This window comes from Juglans microcarpa x Juglans regia, chromosome 4D, assembly GCF_004785595.1.
Source record: "Juglans microcarpa x Juglans regia isolate MS1-56 chromosome 4D, Jm3101_v1.0, whole genome shotgun sequence".
Lineage (NCBI taxonomy): Eukaryota > Viridiplantae > Streptophyta > Magnoliopsida > Fagales > Juglandaceae > Juglans > Juglans microcarpa x Juglans regia.
The window spans coordinates 24,398,120-24,424,061 of NC_054600.1; the positions used below are offsets into that span (position 1 = coordinate 24,398,120).

Sequence of the window (25,942 nt, forward strand, 5' to 3'; positions counted from 1 at the left end):
TGCTAAGTGTTCTTCGGTCTTATCAAAAGAAGTTCAAAGGTGGGAGCGTTTGTTTCCACCCATTGTCAGCCTAAAATGTGTATGTCGGTATAAAAATCTTTTGACTGGCCCTTTTAATAAACTCCAAACAAACAACAGTCTTCCAATTACTGAATGACAAATAGGCTTTCCACCCATTGTCAGTACAAAAGCTCTCTTCCCCTTCCCCTCTCCCCACTCTCCCACATCTCCCATCCCTCTCGTACGAAAACCACCCCGCTCTCCGCCCCCCCGCCCCCCCGGGACTAGACCGGAAATTTTGTGACCCTCCTCACTCGTGACTCTCCTGACTCAAAACTGTCGAAGCCGCCGCCGACGTAATACTCGAAACCTTGACACTCAAGTGTTATGGGAGCTCATATTGTAGTGATATTAGTTTTCAATTGCTAAAACAGGTATTTTACTTAAATTTATTTAAATGATAGTTAGTGGTGGCCAGTCCTTTATATCATTTCATTGAGGTTGGTTTTGTACTCTGTATTTTTTTTTGGTATCTGATCTCTGTAAAAAGTAAAAACATAAAGAATTTTATCATAGGACGTCAAGTGGAAGGGATCGAATAGCACTTTGCTTTGTTCCCCTACTTGTCCACGAACTCGAAGTCCACGATTAGAGGGGACTCCAAAAGATTAAAGATGTCAGCCAAATCAATTTAAATTACATAAATCAGTGCAAATTATCCCATGGAGAATCAAAAAATCAGTGAGAAGTCAGTGCAAAAATCAAACTATAGAGTGGCGAAGGAGACAGTGACGACCTCTGTTGACGATGACGGCTGCTATGGTGGACAACGACTGTTGTAGTGGGTGAAGGTTGTGATGGGAGACAGAGCTTCGTGGGGAAGAAAGAGCTTCGTGGGGGCGACGGAGCTTGGTGGTGCGATGGCGTTTTCCGGTTGTGGCAGCAATGGACCTGGTTTCGTGTAGCGGTGGTTTGGTTTTGGTGCGGCGGCAGACTAGTTCGAAGAAGAAGATGAAGTTCGTATGTTCCGACTTCTCACATTTCCAAACCGGAAAAATGACTTTTCTTAGAATAATCAGATGAGACAATTTTGTTTCGTTAGTCGATAGATTATCTCAATTTATCGTTATAATTTTTTAAAATTTTTAATATAAAATATAATAAATAATTTTATTTTATTAAATTTTAAAATAATAATAATATTAAAAAATAATATTTTAATAATATTTTATCATCTCAATTTAATTTAATTTAATATTTAAATACAACAATATATCTAATATAAAACTTTTTACGTGTCTTATAATCGTTGGTGAGTTCTTAAACGCCCAACGTCAACCAACCAGTCAGAAGCGGAACTTGTCCACAATTAGGCTCGACAAAACCTCTCCAAAAAAATTCCATCCCACAACACATCAAACTAAAGAAGGCTATTAGGAATTTAACCATAGTCCGATTAGAATTCTTTAGAATTTTTTATCCAAATATTTCCAATAATTTTGAGAAAAATATAGATATAAAATGTCATCTCACTATATTTAATCACGTTGAGATTCACATTGCTCACGAGTAACACTTTCGTTTAAATTTAAAGATGAGTTGAGATGAATTAAAATAAATTGTGAATAATAATGAAATTTATGAATTAAAATTCATGAATAATAATAAATAGTAGTGAAATAAGTTAAGATGAATTATGAATACAAACCTCTCCGTTCACTCTTTCCAAATATATATAATTAGTCATAACGTTAGGATTCAACTTTTTTTATATTCATACCATTGAATAACTGAATAATAAAATATTAAAATTTATGAAAATAATTGACGATGTGAGTCATTCTTTTGCGAAACTTTACTTCAACTTTTATATAGGTAATAAAAATCCATCCTTAACTAAAAGAAAGAGAAATAATAATTGATGTTTTGAATATGTAAACGTCGTGTAATAATTTTAAAAAAAATATATAAATATGAGATTTATATGAAAAAAAAATTAAATTTTTAATAGTAAATTTTATTTTTTTTAAAGCGACTGCACAAGACTTGTATATTCTACGAGTATATGTAATATTACTCATTTTAATAATCTATAAATAATAATAAAATAATTTATTAATAATAGTGAATAATTTATAAATAATAATAAAATATTTAAGAACAATTATATTTTCAAAAGAATCAAGAAGGGAATCAATTGAAATGGCAATCGAGCTTCAACTGCCATTTTTCATTTCTTACCATTTTTGCTTAGTAGTACAAAGGAGCAGGTAATTCTGTAAACAAATCAATTGTTCACACTTCACGCACGTTTGTTTGTTTGTTTCTGCAGCTTAACATTGCTCGTAAAAAGTTAAGTTTACAGTCTTGTGCAAGTTTCACATACAGTAGTGTGCAGAATTTGCGTACCACGAGACTGTAACCAGAAGTACTCAAAGAGCTTATTCAAAACTTGATTTGGTCGGCTGGCTTCTTCTATTCTTGCAAATAAGCCCACGGTGTGGTAACCGACAAACAGCCCGAACTGTTTAATAGCCCGTTTTATCTTTGGCAACTCTCTCTCTGAGAGGGTTGCTTTCATCACCGCCAAGTGCATCCAAGCGAACTTAAGGACATCCTGCTCAACGAATATTCAGAAAAAGATTCCAACCAACTGATCTCATCTTCATTACTATTTATTATTATCGACGGAGTTCACCACGACAATAAAAATAAAAAGTAGTTAAAATGTGTCCCTGCGATATACTCACCCCACCATATACGGCAATCCTGATCATGGAATTGCATTAATGCAAATGTTATAATTATAAGAAAAAAAAAATTATGAAAAAAAATTTATAAATTAATATGATTTTATATGATATATTAAATATATTTTATTAAAATAATAATTTTAGAATATCATATAAAATTACGATTAATTTATATGTTTATTTTTTTAAAATTTGCACGTGGATAAAGTGTTTCAAACCCATCTGTGTTTTGGAAGCTCCCACGCGTGTGTATGCATTTGGTTTGGTTGAGGCAGTTCTGTCTTGGTACCCTGGCCATGATTACAGCCACGTGGCAACTGTAAATTGTGAATCGAAGTAGGGTAGGGACCCACAACAGTGCCATGCAGACAAATAAATGGATATGGGACCAGCATGTTGTTGCATGGAAATATCTCTTTGCATACAAGTTGTATCGGACCAGCGGTGTACGGAATCATGGTTTATTATATTTGTGGGGGGTGGGAGGGCGATATATGCATAGTGGTTCCTATCCTTTATATTAAATGAAGGAACCGAAAGAAAGCAACTTGGGCTTGAAATTTCTTGTCTGTCCTCCTCCTTACTCTTTCTCTCCTCCTTTCTAATCAATTACAGCTCTGATCTTCATCTCTTTGGCTGCTTTATTACTTCTGCAACTTGATCTTGTAACAACTCCCTCTCTGTCTCCTATGATTATCGGCTTCATAAAAATAAGATCATGGAGATCAAGTGGAAGCAACATGCAGTACTCATGGATGGTTCTCTCTCACTAAACCCGGACAAGGAGATTTCAAAAGAACTCAAACCAGAAACTCAGGAGGCATCTAAAAGAAGGTCAGTTGCAGTAACTTAAAGGGGAAGATTGTATTTTTTGGTTTTTCAGGCGATTTATTTTTACACTTTATGCCTAATTTTATTTGGCATTTTTCTAATATTTGTTTGTGTACTGTTGCAGAAAGCTGGTTGTTCAGAAGAATGTTGTTACAGTGAAGATTGGAGCAAATCATGTTGGGAAACTAAAGAATGAAGGGCCGCCTTCTGATTTTTGGTCCTGGAGAAAATATGGGCAAAAACCTATTAAAGGATCTCCTTATCCAAGGTTGTTTGCATTACTACTTTAGCTTGATCGTGCACTCATGACTGTCATTTTCTTTTTCTTTCAATTCAAGAACTTCAGATCTCAAAAGAGAGAAGATTACTTTCTTTTCTTCTATAACCTGAAACTTTTTACCAAAAATGACTCAGAAGACTCTTTCTTAATTACTGATCCTCATCTACAATTCTCAAATTTTTTATACCTGAAACTTTTTTGCAGGGGCTATTATAGGTGCAGCACATCAAAGGGTTGTTCAGCCAAAAAACAAGTAGAGAGATGCAGAACAGATGCTTCAATGCTCATCATCACCTACACCTCTAGCCATAACCATCCAGGTCCTAATCTCTCTGACACCAACCTGATCCAACCACCAAAAGAACCCCAAAACATTTCCAGTACTGAAGATGATCTCCCAGAGCCCCCAAAACAGGAACAGCAAGCTGAAGAAAAACTAAACGAACCCACTGTGACCACCGGAGAAAAGGATCCAGATGAAAATCATTTCCAATACATACAATATTCCCCCATAAACAGTTCCCAGGATATAATCGCTAACCAAGGAGAGGACCCTTTCACAGTGCACCTAGAAAGATCCCATGAAACAATGGGTCTCCTCTTGGAAGAAGAGCCCTTGTGTTACTCACAGCTCATGACTTTCTCCACAGCGATCTCAGAAGAAAATGATTTCTTTGATGAGCTTGAAGAACTACCCACATATTCATCATTCATAAGTTTCATGAGGAGCAATTTCTCCGATGAAAGGATTCCTGCTGTACCTTCTTGATCCAAGTGTTCTTCGGTGCCGTTTCGACCGTGAGAAAAGATGAGTTGTTTCGTTTCGACTGTAAAATAAGGTGAGATAGTTGTAGATAAAAGTTAAATAAAATATTATTATTATTTTAAGATTTAAAAAATAAATTGTTTAATATATTTTATATAAAAAATTTAAAAAATTATAATAATAAAATAAAATAAAAATTTTTACTATTCAAACGGATCAACTGTTTGCAACCTTGGAATACGTAGTTATGTTGTTTTATGATATAACCCACTCCAAGTAAAACACACACTCTCTCTCTCGTAGATTCACAAAGTGAGAAAGTTATGTCACTTTAGCACGAGCAAAGTGGATAGACGTTATCTTTGCACCCGGTACCATGTGAGAGTGAGATGAAATGATGCAACTGTTCTACAATTTCATATTAAAAATTTATTATTTTAACTTTAATTCAAAAATATTGTCCATACAACTGTTCAAAGTACACATAAAAATATATATATATATTTTTTATTGTGATTGGGTTATTAGTATATCATTTTCCGTGAGATGAATTGATAGATGACACGGGGCTTGCGAGTGGGTGCTCTGCTCGTCTCACTTCACAAAGCCATCACCGATCCCTATGCCATGAGTCACGGGGATTGGCTAATCAACGCCATCATCCAACAAATACAGGCTGGCCCTACTCTCCTCCCTAGCCTTGATTGGAACTCCAATCTCTCCAAACATGTTCTGTCCAGTGCAAATTCTGACGTGCAACTGTGCAAGATGTAAACATTCTCATCGCCTCTCCAGCCTCTTCCTCACCATAGTTTCATAGCGTGAAGAACTTCCTGTCCCCATACTCTGCCACGTTTGATCTATCCGCTTGTTTGTCTTTGAGGAAAAAAAAAGGGTACTATTTTCCTAGTTTTTCTTGGAGTGGTTGATTTTTGAAAGAGATATTTCATTTATACTCGTAGTCGAAGATGTTTCTCTTCTGCCGATTCTTACTCTAGAGATTGATTTGAGGAATTCGGATCGAGCTACCAAAACCCTAATGGCAGTTTCTGTTTCTAGGTGTTTTGGCAGTTTACAGATTCCCCTCCACATGGTGCCAAAATCACAGCCACCCCCTTTTCTTTTTTTTTGACTGTCCCCTTTTCTTTCTTTGAAGTCTATCTATCGGCACAGAACACATGACATAAGAATCCAAAAACGAGCTATTTTGTCAATATATGAATATCTTTAGTCGGATTTCTTCGACACGCGCTTAGAACATTAGTAGGAGGAAAAGTACTCTATTCGACCCTTAAAAATTTTATATTCGACCCTTAAAAATTTTATATTTTGCATATTAAATTATCAAAACTAACATATTACACTTTCAAACTGCTAAAAACTAAGAAAAATGCTAGTCTTCCCGCTCGGGGATCTGGCTGGGATTTTTTTTTTTTTTTTTTTTTTTACTTTGTGATTAAAGAAGTGTTTTTTAATGATATCGTGAATTTTTTTAAAAGAAAATATTTAAAAGTGTAAAAAAAAATATATGAAATGCACTAGAGGGAGCTTTCAGGTGTGGCTGTAGAGCCACCCCAAAACTAATACTTGATGGAAGAGAAATAGATGACATTACACAATCTTGATCAATAGATGATGTAATACGATCTTGACCGTCAACTCTTAATAAAGGGTACAATGTGCCCATTTTTTTGAACTTTAGAGGATGTATTGAATCAGTTTTGATAATTTAGAGTGTAAAGTGCGATCTTTAACAATTCGAGGGTGCAGTGTTTATTTTTCCCCGCATACAAAAGATACCAATCATTGCAGGCTGAAATGGGCAAAGACTAGCGTTTAGGGAGACTGTCCCTTTGTTCAAAAAGAGAGGCAGGTTGAATGCCAAGTTCGATACTTGGCAAAATAAGCGGGCACGACAGCCAGTTGCTAATGGAAAATTTATAGAGGGCACATTTCACATGCACTAGAAAGCTCAATTGAATACTTAAATTAACATGGAATGTCAAACCATGGCCAAAGATTATTCCTTCAAATCAAGAAATGAATCCGAAATATAATCATACACCACCAAAAATTTTATCTGAAGAGATTGTAACCTGTAGAAAATGTGCGTGTGCTTGCATGAGAGAGAGAGAGAGGATAATCATGTTTAGCTTCTAAGTTATATGAGAAGTATATGCACAGTGAAAAGATCTGTTATAAAGAAGTAACAATAAATCACTATCACAGAGATTAGATTCTTGAAGGCAAACTGCATATCTAGAATTCGATCTATTTGTCAAAGTTTCAGTTCAGGTGCAACCAACAGCAAAATTTCAGGGTTCTTAATTCTGTGCTACACAGATAATCAAGCATTGCGAACTTAAAAGAACTCAGACACACTGAGAAAATGTCTATTTCCCCATTTAACTCATCCATATGCCACGTCATCCACTGCGCCGGTCAATCAAGAGGTCACACAACAGACTCGTCTTTAGTCTCTGATGTAGTTGCCAGTGGCTGGAGTGCTTTGAGAGGGTTCATGATGACACCATCTATAAGCCCATATTCCTTGGCTTCTTTTGCACTCATGAAGAAGTCGCGGTCAGTATCCTGATTAATCTGCTCCAGACTTTGACCAGTGTGGTAGGAGAGGTACCCATTAAGATTAGCTTTATGATGTAGCATTTCGTTTGCCTGAGAACCATGTCTCTTATTAGGGTTTTGTTTATAAAAATGCACAAGGACAGGAAAACATGATAACTAAATAAACAGAAACTTCAGTTATAGCAATACACTGTCCCGAGCATTAATTTTGTGACACGGATTTCCATTCCTTCCAATTCTTTATCATTTGAGCTCTCACAAGACCCAAACAGACAATCCTGCCTAATTTGTTCTAAAACATCTAATTGAGTTGATAATTGAAATTTCAAGGAAAGAAGAAACCTCTATCCCACCAAATGGTGGATAAGGGTCAAACTATTGTTGGAAGTTTGACAGAATGCGTAAAGCCTCAATTACCTCAAATAATACAGACATTATAACACGCTAACACTCTGAGATGTTAGGCATAAAGATGCTACTGATTTTGTGCGTTGGGGGGGGGGGGGGGGGTGGAGGAGAAGTTCTAGCCATACTCCATAGACAGAAGGTTCAGAAAACAAGCACACCTGAATATCTATGTCGGTTTGCCCACCTTGAGCTCCACCAAGAGGCTGATGGATCATTATCCTTGAGTTTGGCAAACTGTACCTTTTTCCTTCAGAAATGAGGGAGAAAAGGGTCTAATGTTTAGAAAATCCAAGAAACATAACTTCCAAATACGCTAAAATACAAATCAAAGGAATAATTTACCTTTGGTCCCAGCACTAAGCAAGAAAGCTCCCATACTGCACGTGGAAAAACACAAAGAAACATTGGTCACTAATGATAAACATTTTGGTTTGGCAGACAAGAAAAGTTAAATGTTTTCTCATTAAGTGTATTTTTTCTTTTATCATTGAAGTTGAGGGCTTGTTTGGATGTTGAGATGAGAAGATCTCATCTCATCTCCACATCCAAACATCACTTAAATATAACCACTTTTCAATTTCAAATCTTCAACTTTTTCATATAATCATTATAACTTTCCCAAACTTCCAAACAAAACACAAAAACTAATTCAACTTTTTCAAATTCCAAAACAAAAATTATATTAAAAATTATATTATAACAATATGTTAACTTTATAATATTTTTATTTAACTTTTTCTCTCTCATTTTCCAAAACCCCATAAAACATCTTAACTCAAACCATTTCACTACTATTCACAAACTATTTCACTACTATTCACAAACTATTTCACTATTATTCACATATTTTTCATCTCATATCATCTCAACATCCAAATAAATACATAAAGAGAACCACCTCCTTCTGGAACTTAAATGAAAAAGTGGGTGAGGGGAAGAGGGGGTGAGGATCAGGGTAGAAACATGAAGCCATTTTAGCATAAACTAAAGGGATCTATAACAGGAAATAACCAACAGCAAGCATAGAAAAAGTCCTTCATCACCCTCTCCAATGCTGTTCAATCGCATAGTCTTGCAACATATGCAAATGTATTACGAAGTACATATTTGGAGGATCTTCTTCTAGCATATCATAACAGAACCTTAATTCTTATTCCACAGCTATCAAGATTGGCAAATGGCATTTCAAACACCAGTGATTCTCTTTATCGATAATTACAAGAACTAATGCTAGACAACTCAACCTAACCATCAAATTAGAAAAGAACTATCACTGAGATTGCATCAAGGACTTGTCATCAAATGAATACAAGTTTTCATAGAGAGATGGGATCTTAACAAACACACTGCTCCATATCTCCAGTCTCTACAACAGAAAATCTTATATCATACATGCTGCTTCACCTATATATGGCTTCCACAAAAGAAAAGCTTCATAATTGGAAAATGCCAAGTATTACCTCAAGTCCAAACAAGCAACAATATTAAAAAAAGAACAGGAAAACTGAGAAAAAAAGAAACATAATGCTTAAGCTCAAATCAAATCAAGACAACTATATACATCTGCCCAGAAAGGAAAAGCAGAGACTCTGTGTGTGTGTGTGTGTGTGTGTGTGTGTGTGTTAATCAGAAAAAAGTTTCTTACTCATAAAAGTGCCTTTATTCTATTTAAGTTCATCTGTGGAACTTCTATAGAAGTTACGCATGGTCAAGAAATTTGAGTGAGAGGAAGAGAGAGAGAGAGAGAGAGAGAGATGCAGTGCTGAATCTTGTACCTAGCTGCTAGTCCAACACAAACAGTGGAAACATCAGGACGGATATGCCTCATTGTGTCGAATATTGCCATACCTAAGTCAATTTAAAGCAAGTCAGATAATAAGGCAATGCCAACCCACAAGCTCAATTGAACAAACCAACAGTGCTGTGAAATATGCACAATTTAAGACATATATTACCAGCGGTAACTGATCCTCCAGGAGAATTTACATACATGACAATATCCTGTTAATCACACCAGAAACTTTACTAACCCAATTAAACACTTGCACAATTATACTTGACTCGTAGCAAATTGAGAGAGAGAGAGAGAGAGAGAGATAACCTTGTTAGGATCAACGGCATCAAGATACAGAAGTTGAGCAACTATTATGTTTGCCATGTCATCATCAACAGCTCCACCACAACGAATTATTCTCTAATAGTTTAATTAAACAAAAATATCAAAAGTTTATTTCATACGTAAGAAAATTTCATTAAAAAGTTCAAATTTTGTAGTCCAAGAACACATGTTGTATACACGAGAGATACCTATCTAAAAAGAGGAAGATGAATGTCAAAAGTTGATAGAGAATAACAAGCACTTAAATACACAACCCAAAGTAACCAACACAAAAGCCCAAACCTACTCCCTTACATGCTGAAAAAGCTGGCTTATAACACTCTGGAATCGCTCCTGCACCATTGGGGGAGGCCCTTGGCCTTGCGCATATGCAGGGAAGTAGGGAGATGATGGGACTTGCAAGTCATCCCTAAATATCATATTTGGAGATTTTCTATGAGTCAAAATAAAAAACGAAAGAACAACAACTTATTGGGGAATTCCTAACATAGATACAAATTTCATAATCGTACATAAATCTGCAGATAAAAACGACCTTATGGACCAAATCCCCAGCTGAGAACTCCTTGGCGGCCAAGCCTCACCAGAATACACAGCCTTCACAGGAGAATTCTGTAGGCTCTTTTCATTACCAACTAATTTCCTTAATTTCCTGAAAACCATAGAAAAACAAAATAATATTTTTAACCACTAAAGAAATGAACCAATAGAAACAACAAACATAATTCTTTTGTAGTGAGCTTTGCTTTGGCCACAAAGGAATAAGAAAACCAATCAATGAATATATTTTTTTCTTTTTTGATTGGCACCAGGTGTCCGAGAACAAAGACCTGACTAATCTCGAGGGTGCACAGACTCTTGACAATGATTTTTCCGCAAGTGCATCTTGGATAATTCAAGGGGAATTCCCCCAATCCGATGGCCCCTAGAAATTGTTTGCACCTAAGAGAATTTGAACCTTAGACCTAAAGGGAGCATACCACCAAGACCAAGGCCTTTACCACTTGAACCAGACCCTAGGGGTTCAATGAATATATTAACAAGAAAAGAAGATTAAAAAAAATTATCCAAAAGTCTCAACAACTTAAGCTTGATAAAAGCATACCCTCAACTGAGCCAAAAACAATCACTTGGCCATTGGGAAGAAAAAATTTCATCTTCATAGAGACCACAAGAACAACGATACCAATCGTCATCTCATTACTTCTTCTTTTTTTCATTTTTTCCGAGTTTTTGTAAGAAGCCAATCAGAAATTATAGCCAACTGTGGCCCTTCTACTGTCCAAACAATGAAAATCCTTATCCAATCCAATTTAATAGCTATACCGCGTTAACACAATCAATTCAGCCGTCACCTCAGCTCTAAGTACAAGCAAGTAATTCAAGATCCTATCTAGTTCTTCGTCTTTGAGTGAAACTATTCGCAGGAAGCAAACAGAACTTAAGGCAAATCCAAAACTTAAAGCTTAAATAGACAGAAAAAAGATACAAAAATTAGATAAGAAACTAAAAAGGTAAAAAGCTCCCAATTTAATGCTGACTAATAATTTCCTCAAGGTTCACAGTTATATTTAAAAATCCTACGAATGAGAATTTTTAGCAACAAATGAAAATAATTTCACGGAAAATAAAAAATTACCTTAAAATTTCATTTAAAAGAAGAAGAACAAGAAGGAACAAAATTTATCAGTAATGTTATTTAATTGTTTATCTTCAAACATCATCTCATCAACCAAAAGGAAAGGAACAAGGAAAAACCGTACGGAAAACAAGGGTGCAGAACGAGTACCTGGAACGAAAGGGGTCAGTGGGGAGAGAGAGCTTCAGAAGGTCGGAGCGAGAGGCAGAGGTAGCATTAACGAAGAAGATTTGGGAGTTGAATCTGAGAGAGGAGGCGGAGGCTGTTGAAACGCATGTGTGGGCCATTTTTCTTCCCTGAACTATTGGGCTATTACAAAATCCAAATGGAAGGGTACAGAGGGGGGTTATTTTGAGAGCTTTTCTGGCAAGTAGCGATCGATGTTTGCTTTCAGAGAAGCGTGGGCTAAGGCAATGTCGTCTGGAGGCAAATCGATAGCAAGTCTTATCCGCCTAAAATGACAAAGCGCTCGGCGGCGAACTACACACGCTATATCCCTCCCCCACTCACTCACTCACTTGTACGCATAGTGTTCGAGTTTGTAACTTGTAAAAGGAGGAGATCTGTTCAAGCCTCACGGGTAAACATCCTCAAATTATCTCTCTGCCCATTAATTTACTCTTTTGCCCTCTTTTTCCATATATATTTATATATATATATATATTTATTATAAGGAAAATATTATAATTATAAATAAATCAAATATGATATCCTATGCATCAGCTTTTATATATAAAAAATTCTAGAAATGATTTAATCATAAGATATTATAAAAATAAATTCAGTAATCGATCTTAAAATAAATAATATATTAGTTGCAACACTTATAGATGACTTTTTCTTTTTTTTTTTTGGGTATATCAATCTTAAACCACCTACTTTTATTTCTAGAAAATTAATCAATATCCATTCATCTTATCATATTTTCTTGCACCTAAATCAATCAACAATACATAGCCATTGATTCGGCACCAACATTCATCTTAATTTTTTATCATATTCAACCACGTCAAATTAAATTTGATGTGTTACTTTTGAATCTTGCAATCAATCAATTAATATAATAATTGATAGTGACTGAAAAATTCAACAAAAAAACAAAAACTTCTAGTTATTTTGTCTTCACTCCTATAAATGAAAAGTTAATAGTTCCAAGGATCTTCTTTTGAACCGTTGGATAGAGTCACCCTGAAGAAGACATATCCAAATGAAATGACGACAGATTAAATCACTTCTAAAATTTGGGCTTTTTGTTTTTTGAAATAATACAGCTGCACAATTACAGCACAGTTAAAAAAAAAAAAAAAAAACTGTTCTTTGAATTTCTCTCTACAATAAGCTCAAAAATATGATCTTTCACCAATCTCCGAGTACAAGATATACCGAAACATAATTGCACGAGTTCCCTGCTGCATGCGCCGGGGAGGGGCTATAGGCAATATTTACTACTTTGCAACATTAGCAGGTAGTTTCAGCCAGCACCTTTTCCTGGATTGCCTTGTAGCACTGGAGACTGCAAAGAGGAAGCTTAGACTTGGAATCTCGATACTTGTATGGGTTAGTACAGGATGGTCCCGCACAGTTTTCGCGTGGCGGAGGATAACTGAAATTCCAGACCAGATAATTTTCAGTCCATCCATAAAGAAACCTTGATCTAATTTCAAATGCTGGGTTGTAAGGGTGGTGGTGTGAAATTATGAATTAGCGTGTGTAAATTTCAGATTTGTAATGGAGGAGGATAATACCTGCAAGGTTTGGAGTTGAATATGCTTGGGAGACCCATATCCTCGGAGAAGGTAACTACAGTTCCAGTAGGGCGCATTACCAATCTGATGGTGTTAGATGCAAGCGTCATAGCATTAGCAGCCTTCTCCTGTAGAAGTATAATGTAAAAAAAATTAACAGAACAGCTTTATTAGTCCCAAAGCCAGAGATAGAGTTCATCTAACATTTTCCAGTACCTGTGCCAATTCTTCGTTGCGCTTCTTCAATTTATCTTCCCGCTTTTTCCGGCTAGACTCTTGACCAAGAATTTTCCTAATAGCCTCAGCCTAAAATATACAATCCAAACTTAATTGTTTCGATTACCTTCTATATTAAATATAAATAAGGAAGAGAACACTGAGATACAGTGAAACAAAAGCCAACCTCAGATTCTCGAGCAGCCTTCTCGACCTGCATCCTACGTCTCTGAGCAGCCTCAGCTTTCTTTAGTTGTTGCTCTAGTTCTGAAAGTTTCTCCTTTTGCTCTGGGATTAACAAAATCAAAACCACAATAAAGATGGAAATTTACAAAATAATAACCCTACTAGAGACTTCAAGAAGTTCAGGATGTGAGAAAGGAAGTCAGACAAATGCTCACTTCGTGGTGGGGCAGGTGGCAATCCATTTGGAAACTCAATAAAGCTTGTACCAGGTGCTGCATCTTTGCTTGACTGAAGGGCCCGTTGTCGTGTTGTGAGAGTCATTTCCCTCTTATTATCCCCTAAGGAATCAACAGACTCCTTCATTTGCTTCTTTTTCTTACCTTCAAGTTCGCCATCTGACCCTGAATCCTCTTCAAAATCTGTTTCCTCAGATGCTCTATCCAATCTGGTCCTCTTACCATCTTTTCCTGACCTTGATGACCCACCATTTTGCACATTAGATACCCCAGAAAGTTTCCGATGCTTCTTGCCTGATTCTTCATCATCTTCTTTGGACCCTTTGTTAAACTTTGAAGTTTTAAGCTTCTCCAGGTACCGAATCTCATCATCCTCATCATCATCAAATTCCCCATCAAGTACACGCCTCTTAGGGACTCGCTTGCTCTTACGAACTGGTTCTAACTCTTCTGCTTGCTTATCAGATGTGGTCTTTCCAGACACCTTCCCCATCAAGGGCCCGTCCTTCCCAAGACTGAAACCACCTCTTGGGAAATCCTTCCACGGAATTCCTTGGAAGGGATAGTTATGATCTGAATTTCCCTGCAATAAAAACAATTTTTAAGAAAATGATTATGCTGGATTCTATATGTTACTTGAGCATAAGAGTAATTAATATGTTGATACACAAATATGGTATAAAAGCTGTTTTTCCATACGAGGTTTAAAATTATGAATATTAAACTAAATAAATCCACATTAGTAAGCAGCAAAATTTAAGCCACGAGATTATTCCGCAGCAAAATAATTTTTTTTTTTTTTACAAGTAAAAATTTTATTCCGCAGCAAAATAATGTATAACATAACTACAAAATTTTGAATCCTGTCATGGAATGCTTTAAAAACCAATTAGTACCCCATGAAAACTTCCTTTTTTATCTGAGTGCATCATGTAACCTTAATAAGATGGTTCAATACATGGAAAGAGAAACTATACTATAAATGAGACAAGGCTGCCACTATTTGTTAACTCAAGCTTGCAAGACACAACAATCATACCTGAAGATTCTGCTTCTGCCGCATTCTTGAGGCATCTGAGGATCGAAAACTATTTGTAGAAGACCCACCCCCTACTGCACTAGAAGTGGTGTTGGCTTGAATTGTGCGTGTCACACCACCAACCCTAAGTTTAACCATTTTAACCTTATTCTCATTTGTAGATCCATCTGTTACGACTCCCGCCTTCCCTGAACTCAGACTTTCACCATTCCTTCCACCAAATGTATCCACACTTCTTGACTCCGAATCAAACCCACCCTTCAACTTGCCAGTGCTTTTCCAGTTAGCAGGGGCAAGTACTCCTTCACTACTACGTCTGTTATTAAATCCACTTCGACCAGGCTCATTATTGTAAAATGCATTGAATTCTCCATCTCTTTTATTCTTCTCGTTGAAGTTTTCACTTTCAGCTCCGGCACCAGAAGGAACCCTAGACACACATTGATTGAGATTGAACTCTTTCCTCCTAGAATTAGTATCTCCACTGGCATTCTCATCACTAGAAAACTTGCTTGCATCGTCTGAAGGTGGTGTTGAGGACAATGGTGAATTATCATGACATTCAGCCAGTGGCTGTGACTCAGGCCGGGGTCGGCGAGAAGTTTGAGTCCTTTTCTTCCTTACAGGATTGCCAATACCATTGAACCGAGTACTTCCAAACTCTTCCATGGAAGGAAACGCTGTTATTGCACACTTCTTGTGGCGCCACTACTTTAAAGAGGATGGATGGAAAATAAAAGTAATGGCAATATCCAGCAACTTTGGCAATGCTACAACATAGATATTAAAAGAAGTAATATCAGAATTCATATTTAACAGTTCCTAACAAAGTCTCCACTGGATAGGAATGAGAAGGGAAGTGAGAGGATGTGAAGCATTCAAAAAATTAGCTCCACAAGAATAATTACAAGGAAATCAGTAAGTCGTACAAGCCGTATCCCAAAATGGGCAAAGAAAAAGGTAAAAAATAGAGCTTTTGAAAGAGGGTGGACAATGAATAAAGCTCGGCAATGTGGACAAGAGAAAATCCAAAAATTCAAAAAAAATAAAAGCTTTCATATCTAACAGATCCAACTGTTGAGAAAGAAGAGGGGGAAAACAGAACTTCAGCGAAATTTAGATAACGGGAGTTGGAGTAGATACAACCATACCAAAGAAGAACAGATTGAAAAGCACGAGAATGCAGTGAAAACAAATCACGTGAGATTGCGCTAAACTGCAACAAAACAGGACAGAACAAATCCGGAAATAAAACAATTGAGGAACAAAAAAAGCCCGTAAGTCAAAATTAACCTAATCTTTATTAACCCAGAAGAATTTTAAGAATTCCAGATGATACATATACAGCCTAATAAACCCGAACAACCAAAATCGTTGAATCAAAAGCAAACCCAAATTATTTAACACATACCAAACCCTCGAACAAAACCCAGAAAAGATTATAACCCCCCACACACACATACACGCACAAGCATTCATCAATCGCCATAAACAAGCAGAAACCCACCAAACAACACCTATCCAGAACCATGAGAACGCACTAAATAAACATTTTTTTTTAAAAAAAAAAAAGCCCACATAGAAGAGCATCACAGGATCCAGAGAAATTGAGAGAGATTTATGCAGTACCTTCTTCGTCTTCGACCACAAAATCGAAAACCGCGACAGAGAAGAAACCCAAAGGAAAGAACAAAACCAGAAGAGAAACAAAACAACACCGCGAAGAGATAGTACTAGCCAGGGAGAGAGAGGGGGAGATACGAGAATTATTGTCAATATTATTCTATGAGGTTGGGTGTGAGAAAATATGGCGGTGTTTGGTATCGGCGAGGATAGAAAAGGAGGAGAGCGTTTTAGGGTAAGAGAAGTTTGGGTAAAGAATGATGATGGGAACAGGAGAGAGAGAAGAGGTAGAGGTAGAGGTAGAAGACTAATAAACTTCTTGTTCACCATTTTTTTGCTAATTCCACGCCCAAACCCAAAAACTCCCCCCTGTGTTTTTTTGTTTTTGGGTCGGTCTCACACACACGCCCCAACTCGACGATCCCACTCAGTAACCCGTCTCTCTACTCTCTCTCTCTCTAAAATCTTTCCCGTTCTCTCTCTATCTCTCCCTTTGGCTTTCCTTTCCTTTTTATTTTCCCTCCTCTTTCTACACGCACGGTTGTGCATATGCTGCAAGTTCGTGCGCAGGTTAAGGAGGGTGAGCACTCCCCCAGCATACGTTAGTTACTTTCCTCTGTTTATTTCCACGTGGCAGTATTTTAATAGGATGATACACTACTTCTACATTTTTGTTCAGGTCGATTTATAATTAAGAAATGTTATGAATTTGAATTTCTAAAATTTTAATTCTATAAAAAAGGGATAAATATAAAATAAATCTCATAGAATTATAATTTTTCGAACAAATTTTACAAATAATATAAAATACTTAATAAATGTTATGAGACTTGCTTTATATATATATATATATATATCTTCTATTTTAGACCCTAGAGCTTGATTAAAAACTCTAAGAACTTCTATCCCTTTAGGTTTTATCATTTTTCATCCATATAATATGTTACATCTCGAGTGACTTTATGCATAAGTAACAAAATACCTAAAATGTGACATGTAATGGACATGGTTAGAATGATTTGAGATGAAAAATAATAGTGTTCATTATAATTATGTATATAATCGAAGATATTTTATCACTACATTTGAATAATTATCAAATAATTTAGATATGATGTTTTGATTAATATTTCTCAAGTCATTTACTAATTTGTTTTTTTTTTTATGTCAGAAAACCTCTCCAAGACAAGGCCCTTCGGACACACTCCTACAAAGTAAACTCTGGTCTCGTGCACCACACTCTCAAAAGTTTTCTTATATTGAACTAGTTTAATCACTGATTTTTCACTATGAGGTGTGACCTCAAAGAATTATTTGCACTTATAAAATGTTGAACCTTGGACCTTAAAGAGAATGATATCCCAAAACCAAGGCCTTCACCACTTGAGTCAATCCCTTGGGGTTTATTCATTTATAATCTTAAGAGAAATGCTTCAAGTACAAAAAGATTTTATAAAAGTAAACTCACAAATTAATATAGCTTGACGTGATACATTAGATTGTAAAGTAGATCTAACATATCACATAAAGTCAAGTAAGTTTCTGACTTTATTTTCGTAAAATCTCTTTATGGATATAGAACTTTTGCTCCGGCCTTTCTAGGACTTGTACCAAAATATAGTTTAACATACTAGGATGATTAAATATACATTTTTTTAAGAGCAAACAACAATTGAAAAATCATGTTTTTCCAACTTCAACGGTTCAACCTGAAATCCTTGGAGATGGAATCCGTACAAATCAAACCAATGGCCCTCAATAGTCGATACCATCACTTCGTGGTGAACAAGAACATAATGAAAATTGATCGATCTGGTGATAATGAACGTTGGAGGTGGAGGGACAATGCACAGACAAATCTTTCTCAAATTAATTTAATAATAAAATCAGACGACATGAGACGGTTTTATGATTTTAGAAACTATTAACTTCGAACTCAAAATTTATAACGATAGAGACATGGGGAAAAAGACAAGATTAATAAAATATAAAGCCAAGAGGATGAAGCAAGCTACAAAGGCATATTTACAAAATTTATCCATGAGGAGGACCACGGCCTACGGGGAAAACGAACAGTGGTTCTCCACAAAGGATGACAAAAGCACCTGTTCCCACCATCCCAACCAATCACAATTACAAGCATATGGCATATATCATAAGTTCCATATTTCTTTCCCCCTCCAACTTTACAAGGAGTGAAGACTTCCGGGTTAACTTACATTAAAAAGTCCTCATCTTCCTTCATGAAGATCTTCAGAGAAAACTGCTGTCCTTGAGATGTTTTCATTCTCAAAAGCACTGAAGCCAGAGTAAGGACCGGAAGAGAACATTGAAGATGTCCCATCAGACTCAAATGTTGTAGGCGACCTTAGGTTTGGCCGGTTGTTGGAAGTCGCTAACGTGGAATCTTGATGTTCTGTGACCCGCTGCACCATTTTAAGTGACTGTACCACTTCACCCATCGTAGGCCGTTGGCTTGCCTCGGGAGCAACACAAGCAGCCGCAATTGTGCAAACCCGTATAAAATCTTCCTTTGGGTATTTTCCCCAAGCCTCGAATCAGCAAGCTCTTCCAGCCTATCCTTGTCTCTCAGAATTGGTCTGGCCTGAAAGCAATACAATTAAGTAGTCTCTTACCCTCTGTCCAGATTAATAATTCTATAACACATAATTACCGATCTGATCATCATAAAAGGCCAAAATGCAAAACCTATGGCACCACAAACAATGATTATTGAAAGACGAATGAGAAGAAAAAGGGATATATCTGAAAATAAGACTAACCCAACTGACAAGATTTTCCTGTCCAGATGGCTGTGACATATCCACTGGTTTCCTTCCTGTCAGCAATTCAAGTAGTACAACCCCATAGCTGTAGACATCACTTTTAACAAGTAAATGTCCAGTCATGGCATACTCGGGAGCTACATACCTGTAAATTAATTTCATTCCATCTTAACACCGATTTTCAATTACAGAAACAATAAAACTAATGATAGGAGAGAAAGAGACCAACCCAAATGTGCCCATCACTCGTGTGGAAAGGTAATTTGCTCTGCCTTCAGGAGCCTGTTTAGCAAGGCCAAAATCAGCGACTTTAGCATGAAAGTTGTTCTCAAGCAATATATTGGATGCCTTGAAATCCCTGTGGATAACACAAGGCTGTGAGTCCTCATGCAGGTATGCAAGTCCTCTTGCAGCATCAAGTGCAATCTTCATTCTAGTGTCCCAATCCAAAGGACAATTTACTCCCAGGGGACCTGAGGCAAATAGAGTTATTGTCAATTGTGTATGAGATCTACCTTACACGTGGAAAGACTTCTTTCGTTTTAAGTTTCTGCTAAAAGAAACTCCAGTAAAAAGAGAAACATCAAACTCAAGATTCTAGTAGAACGTGACTCAAGAAAACAGATTACCATGGAGCCACGCCTCCAAGCTTCCATTTGGAATGAGCTCATAGCAGAGTAGGTTTTGGGAAGAGTCACGACTGCTGTAGTAACCCACAAGTTTCACAAGATTACGGTGATGCAGCCTACTAAGCATCTCAACCTCAACCAGAAACTCTTTATCCCCTTGTTGCCCTCCACCAGTAAGCCTCTTAATTGCTACAGCTGTACCGTCACTTAAAACACCCTTGAAAACTCTACCAAATCCACCTTCTCCAAGTACACTTGCAGATTCAAAGTTGTTTGTAGCTTCTTTAAGTTCTTCATATGCCAGAAACCGAGTGCTGGTTGGGTGGGGAAAGGATCCTACTGCAGGAACTGCGCCCACAGTCCTCGGCTTTTCTGAGGGAGCTGAAAAGAAAACCATCGATTGAAAAAGAAGAGTTAAACTAAAGGTTTCATGAAAAACAAGACCCATAACAGCCATGCAATATCATTTTTTGATAGTTAAACAAGAAATTTTATTGACTGCAACAGGCATAGCCCATGTACATGGGGTCGTATGCAAGAGAAACACCCAAGCATTGGTTAGCAATCGATGCAAGAAATTCATGAATACTCAATCCATTGAGAACAGCCGTGCAATATCAGCCAAAGTCTTTTTCTTCAGCAATATAGTTGTTTTAATGAGATGTCCAGTGTTGTTACATTCCATAAAGTCATCTCCGCTAATCATATCTTAAACACAGCAAATTGAAATATGCTCCCAAAGCAACACTTCAAACACAACAAGGTATTAACATATTCACAACGTGGGGAAAAACTTAACTGGAAGGCTACCTTTGGCAAACCAAGATATACTTCAACCTTTTTTAGTTAGGTGTATTTAATGTACATTCCGTGTACTTGGATATTGCCTTTTTGGCCATTTATAGAAAATTCTAGAAGTTAATGCTAGAAAAACATAAGAAGCAACCATCCAATAATACAGTGTACCAAAAAAAAAAAGCTGACTTTCTATATTGTCCTTCCACTGTCTTTGAAGCACTGATTGTTTCTTTCTCAACATATGCACCACATTAAAAAAATCAAGATTATTCTTCAGAAGATCCTACTGTGATCACTCTCTCAAATCTTCCTTTCCACCATACTTGTATTAAAGCCGAGCATAATGCCAAAAATAGGCCTTAAATCTCTCACCCAGCAAATATTTTTTTCAATCCCAAAGAAAGTTTAAGAACAATTCAAATGTCCCCTAACTAAAATAATAGACCTATATAAAATAATGATAAATAGTAAGCGATTGTGGAAGCTCGGTTATATTTTAATAATACTGTACAGATGTAGCAGTTAACAATTATCGAGAACAAAATTATTTTCAATCATACCTACACCACAGCAAATTTTAAAGGCATTACCAAAAGCTGATGCATAATGGTTTCCACCACTAGCAAGTTATTAGAGGGTTATCATAGAGATTATTAACAAGAAGCAAAAACGACAGTGAGAGACATGAACTCAGAATTTGAGATAAATACCAGTTTCTACAAGAGATGCTTTGGCCTTCCCTCGGTGGAACGTGCAACAACAAAGTATAAGCACAGATATTATGCCAATGAACAGCACACAAGCACCGATACCAAGTATAACAATTAAATTTGAATGTCTGTTTCTGCTTGAACCACCAGGTGATGTAGCAGTTGGTGACTGATATGGTGGAGATTCCACAGGTGATGGAGTAACAATAGGAGCTGTATATCAGATGCCCATGTCAGTGTTTAGAGAACAAAGAAAACTTCCATAGAACAATCAACGACATAATATTGGAGCCAAATAAGGTATTGTAATACACTATATTAAATATGGGAGGTGGTTAATGGGATCTCACATTGCCTAGGAGGGAAACGTCTTGCAGTTTATGACAATTCTAAGGGTCTCTAATTTGAGCAGCCAATTGTAATTTTTGAAAAGGAAAAGATTAACAAAATGCATACTAAACATGGTGTGTATGTATGAATTATGTTGTATGAAAGAAGAAAAAATTGTTCTTTAAAAATCAGCAAGTATTCCAAGTTTGGTTTTAAAAGAAGTGGAACGATGAGTCATAATCAAGATAAAATCCTATTTTTTAAGAAGTTCAATTAGTCAACCAGGCAGCAGCAATTTGTTATGAAAAAAATGTTAATCTGGTTGTAGGATCAATATAAAAAATTATTGCAGAGCCAAAATTCTTGAGTAACAGAAACCAGTAGCATCTTATAAATCCAAAAGACAGCCTGCCTGATTACCTGGTGAAGGCGGAGGAGGCTGAAACCAGGTAAAATTGAGAAGCTCATAATCACCAACTAATGTAGGGTCTAGATGAACCTTATGCATGGCAAGGGAAGAGTTTATTGCAGATGCCTCACTGGCAGAGAAACTGAATCCAGTACGTGGAACTATATGCATTGAAATATTCAACCTTGATAAACTGAGTATGTAAAAGTTGATCAGCTCAATCTGGGAAGCATTCAAATGAAGTTGGAAAGCTAATTCATCTAGAAAAGGCTTCCAGTTAGCGTTTTGAGAGACATTTAAAAGGAGAAGGTCTAGCTTTATCGGATACACACAGTCACACCCTTGAGTCCCTTGCTTCAATACCATGTCTTGTGCACAACAATCTGGCAAAATGAAAATTTATCGTGCGCATTAATATAAATGAGGTAACCACACATTTAATAAAAGCAAAACAAGGAAACTTAGTACGAGTCAATTACCAAACTTATATTAAAATTAAAAAGAAAAAAACTGTTCAAGGATCAATCTTTCCATGGAAGAGTTGCCTACAAATTTAAAATAATAAATAAAGAGGAGGGAGTAAGAAAACTACAAAACAGTTTAGTCCAAATAAAACTAACCAGAGATATAAGGAGATAGAGGTGGCTGAGCTAAACTGGACAGAGGTGCACCAGTATCGGGCTCTGTTGGGGCAATATTCTTCAAACTAGCAATAGGTAGTGCTAATGCATTCCTCTTAATCAATGGTATTGACAGATGTGAACTAGTAGAGTGGTGACTGGAAGTTACCAGTGGGCCATAAAAAGGAGAATGCGCTGGTGATAGTGCAATTTTTGGTGCACCACGTGGAGAAAAATGCTTGCGTTGGAGTTTATGGAACAGAGGAAGATCAGCTGGTAGAGGCAGATCAGGAATAGCAGGTGCAGACCAAGGTCCACTAGTTGGAGATACTGAAGGGGCTTCAAGATTATTGGATACATCAGCATCTGTGATGCATATCACATAAAATAACACAATCAACGGTTTGAGCAAGAAACATCGAAGCTTTTCCAGTACTCCTGCAATGTTTGTTCAGTATAAACACTCAATCTACTGAAAAGAAGAAACCATTGCAGCTATCAAAATAACATGAGCTTTCTATTTGATACATGTCAACAATTCAAGAACCCAGCAGGTGTGCAATACATCAATTTTATTTTGAATCGGTGAAACAGTTTGCTCCCATAAATATAAAAACAACACACCACAGAATAATAAACAAAGTCCAACATTGTGTACACTTTGCTCCATTTGGTAACTGACAGAATGCAGGAACCCAAAAGAAAGCAAAACACTATATGTTGGATTCTTCACAATATGGCAAATCTAATTCAACTATTGGCTGAGAAACTATTTCCAAACAACAATATGACAAGAGATGACTCATTTAAATTTCTATCTTCTTATCTATTTCTAGCTTGCCCACGTAGCTAAGAAGAAAGAATTGCACAACTAGAAATCAGTTTCAGTATAAATCATAACTCAGCAAGCCACAACACCAACAACCATTGCTCAACGAATTCAAAATTCCTGTCAATATACCAAGCAAAGTGCTCTTGATTTCCAATGAAAATTAAAGAAAATTGAATAAGTTTCAAATGCCAATTTCCCCACTTCTCGTAGTGTTTGCTCCCCCAACAAGAATTCAACTGAGCTGAAACAGTTCCTCACCACTGACCATAGATGTTTGTACTTTCCTGTTGCGATTAGCATATAATGAACTCACATAACAAAAGGCACTTTTTAGTAGCGAATACACGCTAAGAAAACAAAAATGAGAATCTTAAAAAAATGGAACCGAATCCTAGCATTTGGCTCGACTAGGGCCTGTTTGGATACAGAGGTGAGGTGATCACCTCATCTCACGTCATCTCATCTCATCTAATCTCAACTACTAATCTCACTACTATTCACAAATCATCTCATCTCATCTCATCTCATCTCATCTCACTTTCTAATTTAAGAGTTTAACAATTCAACAAGACTAACAACAGTGCGCAAGAGATGCAAAAACTAAAATTCCCTTCGCTTTTTTTCTCGGTTTTGCCAAGCTATGCATACGATTCAATATGTAACATGTTCTTTACTTTTTTCCCGACTCTTCTTTATTTTTCCACATTTTATCAGCAACCAAACGGAGCACTAAGAAACTGTCAAATGGAATTGAGATCAAACCACAAGCGAATGAAAATTACCGTTGGCGATAAAAACCACGACAACCGACATCACCAACGCCGTTGATTACCACTTAGCGCCTCGGATCTGTGACAGTGAGACTCGATGAAAGCAACGGCAAGATCACTCTACAAAACGAGCATAACACACACACCTGAACTCCAAACCAACACTAGGAGCTGAAACAATCTCTAGGCCCAAACGAAGGAGGATCCAACGGCAAATATATCGTGAAAATCCGAACTCGGGGCGTTGGACTCGGAGTCGAACATGCCATTACTGAGGGCAATCGGAGAGGCTAATTTCGAAAGCTGGAGCCCGTCGAGAGAGAGAGAGAGAGGGGGGGTTTCTGTGACTGTTGGTGGAGATGTCGTTGGGTTCGCTCTTTCTGTGCTCGAGAAGCCTTTTTTTCGCCTCTTTGTGAGTTTTTTTTTTTTCCAGGAAATAGTTTTTTGTTTCGATGTGTGGGAAACTGCAGGGGAAGCGCACGGGCTTTTATTGCGTCTAACGTGCGCCGTTAACAAAAAAAAAAAAACAGTATAACGGTAAAAAAGAGACGTTCCTTTCAGTTATCGACGCTGGAGCGCAGATCAATATTTTGAATACCGTACCAGACGTCATATCGGTTAAGATATTGGAATGAAATATTTCAATACTGGTACCGTTTCGGAATAACGTTTCGGGATAACGTTTCGGGATAGTCGATATATGAATAAATTATATATATAAATATATATAAAAATTATATTCTAAAATAATAGTCTATATATAAATAAATTATATATAAATACATATATATATAAATTATAAATAGTTTAGTCTAAATTGGGGGTTAAAAAATAAGCTTGTAATTTAAAAAAATGAAAAAAAAAAACACAGGCCGAAATATCGGCCGGTACCGGTCGAAATATAAGTCGGTACAGGCCGAAATTCAGGCCGGTATTTTGGCCGGTACGGAACATGTATAGTACCTGTACTGGCCGAACGGCCGAAACGAAAAATTTCGACCGTACCGACCGGTACGATACGAAATTTAAAACACTGACGGAGATACTAGGCTACGTTGAGCCTGGTACATGCTTCTGCTGTCATGATTCAAAATAATCTTTCAACTCTATTTATATTATCTCATTTTATTATTATAATTTTTTAAAATTTTTACATAAAATTTAATAAATAATTTAATTTTTTTAAATTTAAAAATAATAATATTAAAAAATAATATTTTAACAATATTTTTTTTTTAACTTTTAATTTTTATCTAAAATCATCTAATCTTATCTTATCTCTTAATCTAAAGGGTGATACTGTTATAGATTCTAAAGGGTGATGCTACACTCACAGAGAACCTCATCCAACTGTAAGACTTTTTTTTAAAATATTTTTTTAAAACACTTTAAACATTTAAAAAATACAAAAAAAAATCATAAATTCATTAAAACAAACACTTCTAACTATTAAGTAAAAAAAAACAACAACCCAATCTGTGGGCTTTCTCGATAGATTTTATAGGTGGGGTAGTGTTTTCTAATACTAAATAGACAAATTTCATACATATTCTTTATAAAAATGGGTCATACTAATAATAAATAATTTTATAATGTGAGATCCTTTTTTTTAAAAGGACTTACGTAGAGTT

The 25,942-nt window shown here is 36.4% G+C and overlaps 4 protein-coding genes across 5 annotated transcripts; 1 reads left to right on the forward strand and 3 right to left on the reverse strand.

Moving 5' to 3' along the window:
• The first annotated feature begins 3,274 nt into the window (after positions 1-3,274).
• On the forward strand, positions 3,275-4,767 carry LOC121260495 (probable WRKY transcription factor 65). The gene is made up of 3 exons (XM_041162398.1): positions 3,275-3,587; positions 3,703-3,852; positions 4,069-4,767. Exons 1-3 carry the CDS (start codon positions 3,472-3,474, stop codon positions 4,631-4,633), a joined length of 831 nt encoding a protein of 276 aa, XP_041018332.1. The 5' UTR covers positions 3,275-3,471; the 3' UTR covers positions 4,634-4,767.
• Positions 4,768-6,873: 2,106 nt separating this feature from the next.
• On the reverse strand, positions 6,874-11,999 carry LOC121260494 (ATP-dependent Clp protease proteolytic subunit 5, chloroplastic). The gene is made up of 9 exons (XM_041162397.1): positions 11,533-11,999; positions 10,279-10,395; positions 10,038-10,152; positions 9,726-9,818; positions 9,580-9,625; positions 9,400-9,472; positions 7,967-8,001; positions 7,783-7,871; positions 6,874-7,306 (listed from the first exon to the last, which is right to left on the reverse strand). The coding sequence occupies exons 1-9, from the start codon at positions 11,667-11,669 to the stop codon at positions 7,085-7,087; spliced, it is 927 nt and encodes a 308-aa protein (XP_041018331.1). The 5' UTR covers positions 11,670-11,999; the 3' UTR covers positions 6,874-7,084.
• A 591-nt stretch (positions 12,000-12,590) lies between these two features.
• Positions 12,591-16,971, reverse strand: LOC121260496. Of its 2 annotated transcripts, none has more exons than XM_041162400.1 (7): positions 16,434-16,971; positions 14,805-15,515; positions 13,745-14,348; positions 13,531-13,631; positions 13,344-13,433; positions 13,128-13,255; positions 12,591-12,985 (listed from the first exon to the last, which is right to left on the reverse strand). In XM_041162400.1, exons 2-7 carry the CDS (start codon positions 15,471-15,473, stop codon positions 12,841-12,843), a joined length of 1,737 nt encoding a protein of 578 aa, XP_041018334.1. In that variant the 5' UTR covers positions 15,474-15,515; positions 16,434-16,971; the 3' UTR covers positions 12,591-12,840. The 2 variants fall into 2 exon arrangements, with proteins under 2 accessions (XP_041018334.1, XP_041018333.1); XM_041162399.1 differs by having other exon boundaries at positions 14,805-15,574.
• A 1,417-nt stretch (positions 16,972-18,388) lies between these two features.
• On the reverse strand, positions 18,389-24,772 carry LOC121260497 (proline-rich receptor-like protein kinase PERK3). Its single transcript, XM_041162401.1, is given in 9 exon segments — positions 18,389-18,975; positions 18,978-19,032; positions 19,211-19,358; positions 19,443-19,686; positions 19,843-20,223; positions 21,351-21,563; positions 22,101-22,472; positions 22,710-23,075; positions 24,324-24,772. Coding segments are annotated over 9 exon segments (2,127 nt in total). The 5' UTR covers positions 24,355-24,772; the 3' UTR covers positions 18,389-18,658.
• Between the last annotated feature and the right edge of the window lie 1,170 nt (positions 24,773-25,942).